This window comes from Branchiostoma belcheri, unplaced genomic scaffold (genome assembly GCF_001625305.1).
Source record: "Branchiostoma belcheri isolate BF01 breed outbred unplaced genomic scaffold, Haploidv18h27 scaffold3, whole genome shotgun sequence".
Classification (NCBI taxonomy): Eukaryota; Metazoa; Chordata; class Leptocardii; order Amphioxiformes; family Branchiostomatidae; genus Branchiostoma; species Branchiostoma belcheri.
In genome coordinates this window covers 5,532,628-5,539,940 of record NW_017803909.1, presented here as the reverse complement: position 1 = coordinate 5,539,940, position 7,313 = coordinate 5,532,628, and the positions used below count along the sequence as shown (strand labels likewise).

Sequence of the window (7,313 nt, the reverse complement as noted above, 5' to 3'; positions counted from 1 at the left end):
GTTTAGGTAGAGTTATGGCTACACGTTGCACAACTGTTCGAACCGTTGCTTGCTGACACCAGACACGACGCCCCGCGGTTACAGCAGCGGAGAGAGGAAGACCTGGTTCCGAGCTGTCAGGAACCTGCCCGGTGGATTCCTGCATCACGTGGGCTTCATGTTTCAGGTAGTCAGCTTTGTCAGGAACACATTTATATTTACCGAAGGAAAACATCTCCTTTTTCCCGTTTCCTCCGTTTCAAACGCAAAAGGTCAATGGCCAGAACTAGACGTCTGGCACCATGGCAACTGGTGTTTTTCCCGTGTATACTATAAAGAAGAACACGTTGAGCTGCGCACATGATCGTGCGTTCAGCACCAAGGACAGGAACATGTTGCAATTTTATGGCAGGAGGGATTTAGACTCCTGTCACCATATACATGTATATAAATGTGAATGTGTGTTGAGTATGAATAATTAACAGAGCAGACCATATGCGAAGGTAAACATTATTTGCTTTGCAAATGTTACCTTTCTAGTTAACTAGTTATCAGTAAATCTTTGCTGTATCACTCTTAAGACGACTAAGGGCTACTTCCGAGATCACGCTAGTGCGTTGGGAAGATACCTTTATCTCAAAACTTTTATCGTGACGTGAAAAAAATTGACTTTTTCAGGTCAACCATGAAAGTAGAAACACCAGCCAGTGGAGGATTGACAGGGTCTTCTACAATGAACAATACTTCGACAGCCTCGACGAATTCGTTCGCCGCTACAACGATGGAACATTACAGAAAACCAGACTTCCAGACTACTCAGACGAGGGTACAGACGGGGTACTATTCTCCTCGCTCTTGCAGAGAGGACCCGAGCAACCTCAGGCACCTCTTCGGGCGCCTGAGCTCTTTGAGCCCGACGGCAGGCGGTACAAGACGCGGGGTCGACACGTCGAGTACATGGGGTGGAGTTTTGATTGGCGGCTCGGCATCACTCAAGGATTGCAGCTGTACGACGTCAGGGTAAATGGAGAACGGATAGTGTACGAGCTTAGCTCGATGGAGGCCGCCGCCATTTATTCCGGTCACGACCCCAAAATGCTGCGTTCTTTCTTCACGGACAGTGGTTGGAGTCAGGGTAGGAGTTACGAGCTCGTTCGCGGCGTTGACTGCCCAAACACCGCCATCTTTTTCGACGCCCTTCACCACAGAGACACCGCAGGACCGCGCCGCTTCAAAAACGCCGTGTGCGTGTTTGAAATGAACTCTGGGATACCCCTCAGGCGCCATTTTGATTCGGACTACGCCGGCGGTTACGATTTCTATGGAGGAATGGTGGACCATGCTTTGGTTCTCCGTCACATATTCACCATCGGCAACTACGACTACATTTACGACTACATTTTTCACCAAAATGGCGTGCTGGAGGTCAGCGTGACCTTGACTGGATATTTGCAAGCGACGTTCTACACGCAAGCCGAGTCTCCGTACGGCTACCCGGCCTGGGCCAACCAGGTTGGGAACCTGCACCAACACGGCTTCAGCTTTAAGGTGGACATCGACGTGCTGGGAACAGAAAATAGGTAATATCGGCCTGTAATTAGGCCATGTTGATTTGATTATATGGATGACATCCGCGCGCGCATGAATTTTCGGCCGTTTCCAAAAAAAAAAAGTTTTCAACCATACTGTAAATCGTACAAAACAGTTGAGCAAAATGAGCAAAAATATACCATAAGTTACAAAAAAATTAATAAAAACTATACCAATGTCGTAGAATGCCAAAATCAAACGAAAAAAGACGAAATTGTAAAGAAATGAACTTGAAGACTAGATTATTCGCCAAACCATATTCTGTGCCATTTGCTCAACCCTCATGACCACGTAGATTTCATAATGAAAAGAACTTCTTTTTTTTGCAAAACTTTTTTTTATTCGCACGCGCGCATCAGTTTTGGGGCTCCCAGAGGATGTCATCCATATAATCAAATCAACATGGCCTTATAAAGATCCAGCCAAGTCAAGGTACTAACGACGGTTGAAGTTAGTGGAAAAAAGTACAAAGTACTGCACCAACCACCTGTTAACGTTAATTCAAAAGTAGCAGACATATGTACAAAGTACTATTATTCCTCTGATCAAAATTTAAAAAAAAAGCAAATTGTATTGAATCTTCAGATATCTACAAATGGTGGTTTGATAATCTATCACTTAATTTAGTGACATTTATGTCGCCAATATAGTTTGTTTTCAATCAACTATACATTAGTTGATTAAGATTTTTCACTACCTCTGCCCTTTGCCTAAGGTTCGAGACTGTTGACATTGTTCTTGAGAACATCACCAATCCGGAGAGACCAGACCTACGTCACATCCAGACCCGCCTGCAACATAGCCTGAAAACTACTGAACAGGAGGCGGGCATCCAGTACAGATTTGATCAGCCAAAGTACTATAACTTTTACAACAACCTGGAGAGGAACAGGTAATTTGTTTTCAAACGTTATTTTGAATATACAGTCCACAGCCGATTTAAAGATGGGCAAGGTGTGCTCGCTTTCCTTAAGTTGTTCCTTTCTTGACTTATCCGCTTTGAAATATTTGCTCAGAAACTTCAATAAAGTTCAAGAACAAGCTGCTAGGGGACAAAACTCGCACCACTTATTCCTGACAGGAAAAGCTATCTGTCACCAAATATCCTAGACCATAGCATGTTCAGAACAAAAGATACAAAAACCGGACGTTCTGTTGCAGTACCAAGGTCAGCCACCAGGAGGCCCATATTTGACCGTGACCTTTGTCCTCCTACAACCTACCCAATATCATCACAATCGATAAAGGCGTTCTGAAGTTATGCTGATTACAAATGTGCGGAAACACGTAGACACGCAGACAGACACACACACACACAGACAGACACATAGACACACCAAAAACAATACCTCCATTTTTCATGGAGGTAATGAAACGCGACAATGGTCGTAATTCGCACCGTTCGAGTCAATATGTAATATCTTCAAAATATCTTCTGCCTTCTCTTCATTACAATCTAGATTCGGGGTCCACCGTGGGTACCGCCTTCAAGTGAACGGCATCGCGAAGACCCTGCTCCCGCGGGACGACTGGCCGCCCATGCGGGGCGTCGGCTGGATGGACTACCAGCTCGCTGTGACTCGTCGGAAAGAGTCCGAACCCTCTAGCTCGTCCATCTACAACCAGAACGATCTCTATGACCCAGTCGTCGACTTCCAGTCGTACATAAGTGACAACGAAACTATAGTTGACCGCGATCTTGTAGCGTGGGTGACGCTTGGTGCTCACCATATCCCTGATACCAGTGACTACCCCACCACCACCACTACCGGCAATCACCTCAAGTTTTTCTTGCGTCCGTCAAACTACTTCGACGAGGATCCATCCATGGGGTCCTCCAACGCAGTCTACATCACACCAAAAGACAATTTTCACTCGGCCAATGTAAACCGCTTTGGGACGGAGGAAGGTCCAAACTGCGTTCCGACAGATCGATCTTTTCATTATGACGGAACTTGGTTTGACGACGCATAACTCTGACTTTGACAAGAATTACATATACACGATGTTTACAAGAATAGTGACCCAATGTACGTTGACGTCGCACTTCAGAGAAGCTACGTGACAAGTCTTACTTGGTCACTCAGTCTGAGGAAGACCAGAGTGACTGGTCGAAGCTCTAGTTGAGATTTTCCCTTTTGTGTTGGAACAAAAGTTTTACCTTTAAACATGTAACTACTATATATATAGCTAACAGAGATAAACTTTCATGGTGAGAATATTGTAGATCTGTGCATTGATTAAGATGCCTCGGAGATTCTAACCTAACATGGTCATTATCTCTTCTTAATCTTAAATTTGAACTACCCCGTACAGATTAGGTCAGGTCACCAGGTCAACATATACAAAGTTCTTATAAGTGCATTCTTAAAACACGTACGGAACTTTTTATGATGTGTGAATTTACTTTGTTGTGATGCTTAGCACAGTGTCTGATGAGTGTCTGTGTTGTAAGATATACCTATAGACTTCCAAGCTCGGATTCACGAATGTTCTAAGGATGAAAGGTCACTTGATGAAAGGTCACATCATTTCTCGTGCCTTTGTAAAGGCGTGGTCACATTTCCCAACCCGGGGCCCGGCCGGGCAGTCGTATGAAACGAAAATTATGATACAAGACAGCAAAAAACAAAAAAGGTTTTAGAAGATTAACCATGAGCACTATTTGTGTATGCTCTTAATACAAATTGTTTATTTTTCGTTCACGCAAACAACCCGGCCGGGCCCCGGCTTGGAAATGTGACCGTGCCCTAACAGATTGCAGATGAGTATGGCACGGATGGACAGTAAATCAACAACTGACCAGTATGGGTACGTGTTGTGGTTTCTGAGTCCAGGATAAATTGGCAGAATGTCCATGGGTCTTACTCACCCTCCCACACTGCAGCTTGGCACATGGTGGAGCTGGAAGTCGTCAGCTCTGCGGTGAGTTTTGGCCCGATGGGTACAGTTCTGTGCATCGACATCGTGCTGACCGTCAGTACAATCCTGTCCGTGACGCCATTGTTGCAAGTTCTTCTGCTAGATTGTAAAGATCAGGCCGCGCACTGGACTTTTGAGGAGCTTCGTACTTTATTGTGGACTCCTAGCACCAGAGTGAGGTTCCTGGGTTGGACTATTCTACTGTCAGATAGGGGGGTTTACAACAGGACTGCTGTACCTCTAAAATAGGGGGTTCTTGTGTGGTAATGGACAAACGGTATACAGTGGGTTCACAACAGTACAAATTCGCTACTTTATTCAACGCAAGAGAGGTGACACAGCATATTTTGCATGTCATCAAAGTGCAAGTTCATGATTACATGGCTGTGCTATGAAAGTGTAACACTTAGTAATTCATGCTGCCTCATAGTAATACTAAAAATAATAGTACCAAAGCTTTGATAAAGTAACCTCATAGTCTTAACAAGCAAATCATTTCACAGATTCCCAATGTTGCTTGTTTAAACAACGCGATACCTAATATAAGCCCTTAAGATTAAAGTATTGTAAAGGTTAATTTTCTTTATTGCGCTATTCGTCACACTTCAACTGTTATTCACACACTCAACTGAATGATCTTCGGGTGCACATGGCAATGTTTTTCAGTTCCTTGCTCTTCCAGGAAGATTACATTAAACAAACTAGTTAAAACAAATACTATATTGCCATCAACAGAACTTTCACGAGGAAATTCCGACTTAATTTGGCCCTCGCCACATCCCGCTGAAGTGGAACGGACTCTCCTCAGGCACACAGGCGGGGCCTGTCGGGGTACCGAACCGTTCCACCCGGGCGGGACCAGACTTCTCTCCCGGGGTGATCAGAACGGCGTTAGACGATCCCACCGAAGGATCCTCGTCGTAGTAGTTGAAGGGGCGCAGGAAGAACTGCATCTGGGTCCCCGCAGTAGCCGTGGTCGGGAAGTCCTCGGAGTGAGGAATGTGGTGCGTGGAGAGCGTCACCCAGGCAACCAGGTCCTCGTCAACGATGTTCTCATCGTCATCGAGGAAGGACTGGAAGTCGACTACCGGTTCGTACAGGTCGTTCTGGTTGTAGATGGAGGAGCTGGTGGGCTCCGATTCTTTCCTCTGTGTCACGACCAGCTGGTAGTCCTGCCAGGCCACTCCCCGCATCGGCGCCCAGTCCTGCCGCAGCAGCAGTGTCTTAGCGATGCCGTTCAGCTGCACACGGTAGCCACGATTCGAACCGAACCTAGGCACAAAATCAACATGGTGAAGTAGGGCCAATGTCGTCTCTATGGGCAGAGCCTAAAAGGGGTTACACCTCGCCTCTATATGGCAAGTTGTGAAACAATACCACATCTTTCCAACGCTAAATGCCAGTATACAAGATTTATTTGATGAGTTGGATGGTGCATGTACTGCCACATACCGGTTTTTCTGTTCTTCGCTGTAGAAGTTGTAGTACTTGGGCCGGTTGAAGTCGTACTGCACGGCGGCTTCCTTCTCGGTAGTCTTGAGGTTCCGCTGGATGCGGGTCTGGATGTGGCGCAGCTCCGGCCGCTCAGGGTTGGTGATGTTCTCCAAAACGATGTCCACGGTTTCGAACCTGTTTCACAAGAAAAGCAACATGAATTCATGGGTAACGGTCTGGAGATGCTATTGTATTCACGGGAAGGTCTACTATATAAAGGGATTTTCCTCTTACCTATTCTGTGTTCCTAGAATGTCGAGGTCCACCTTGTAGTTGAAAGAGTGCTGATGAACATTCCCGATCACACCGGCATAGAGGGGGTACCCGTAGTCGGTCCTGTCTTGGGATGGTATGATATAACCAGTCAAGCCGACGCGGACTTCGATGACACCGTTTTGGTGGAATATGTAATCGTACACGTAGTCGTAGTTGTAGACAGTGTTGATGTGACGTAACACCAACACGTGGTCAGCCATGCCTCCATAGGAGTGGAAGCCTCCTGCAAAATCGGAATCAAAATGGCGACGGAGCGGTATCCCAGCATTCAGTTCGAAGACGCAGACGGCGTTCCGCATCAGGCTCGGTTCCTTGGTGCTTCTCTGCTGAAGTGTGTTGAAAAATGTTGCGGTTTCCGGACAATCTATGCCACGGACGAGTTCATAACTTCTACCAACATCCCAATAGGAGTCGACAAAGAGATTGTTGAGCATAATGGGGTTGTTTCCGGAGTAAAATGACGTCGCATCTTGTCCGCTCAGTTCGTACGCGATGCGCTGTCCGTTCATCCTGACGTCATACAGCTGCATGGATTGTGACGTGCCCAAACGCCAGTCGAAACTCCAGCCCATGTACTCGACGTGTCGCCCCCGCACCGCGTACCGCCTGCCGCCCGGTTCAGTCAGCGTCGGGCCCCGGCTAGGAGAAGCTGGCTGCGGCTTTCCCCTCCTCACGAAGGTAGGATACAGAATGTCGTCGTCTTGTGCGTCGGCGTCAGGCGTGTCCCTTTCAACCGCACCCGCCTCGTACCCGGTGATGAGCTGTTGGACTGAGTCAAAGTACTGTCCGTTATAGAAGACTCTGGAGACACGCCACTCACTGGGATCAGGACTCTCATGTGTGATCTGGAATCAAAAAAGGAGATTAAGGTTTAATTTTGATTCTGTTATTGATTTTAAAGAATAATGCTTTGGCTTTTCTACTAGTTGGTCACCTTAGTAGATTTTACTGTCAAGATGGTTTGTCAAGGAGAGAGAGAGAGAGAGAGAGAGAGAGAGAGATAGAGAGAGAGAGAGAGAGAGAGAGAGAGAGAGAGAGAGAGAGAGAGAGAG

General features: G+C 46.6%; 2 protein-coding genes across 2 annotated transcripts in view; one reads left to right on the top strand and one right to left on the bottom strand.

Annotated features, from left to right (window-relative positions):
• LOC109473390 (amiloride-sensitive amine oxidase [copper-containing]-like) overlaps positions 1-3,683 on the top strand; it is a 4,142-nt gene extending 459 nt beyond the window's left edge. Inside the window, exons 2-5 of the mRNA XM_019773250.1 lie at positions 11-166; positions 658-1,559; positions 2,285-2,461; positions 3,030-3,683. Coding sequence (XP_019628809.1) covers positions 11-166; positions 658-1,559; positions 2,285-2,461; positions 3,030-3,543 — 1,749 coding nt within the window. The 3' untranslated portion in view covers positions 3,544-3,683. The remainder of the gene's footprint in view (positions 1-10; positions 167-657; positions 1,560-2,284; positions 2,462-3,029) is intronic.
• Positions 3,684-4,640: 957 nt separating this feature from the next.
• The window catches only part of LOC109473692 (amiloride-sensitive amine oxidase [copper-containing]-like), a 5,260-nt gene continuing 2,587 nt past the window's right edge, over positions 4,641-7,313 (bottom strand). The window contains exons 4-6 of the mRNA XM_019773654.1: positions 6,220-7,106; positions 5,944-6,120; positions 4,641-5,763 (exon numbers count right to left, since the gene is read on the bottom strand). Of these exons, the coding sequence (XP_019629213.1) occupies positions 5,250-5,763; positions 5,944-6,120; positions 6,220-7,106 (1,578 nt within the window). The 3' untranslated portion in view covers positions 4,641-5,249. The remainder of the gene's footprint in view (positions 5,764-5,943; positions 6,121-6,219; positions 7,107-7,313) is intronic.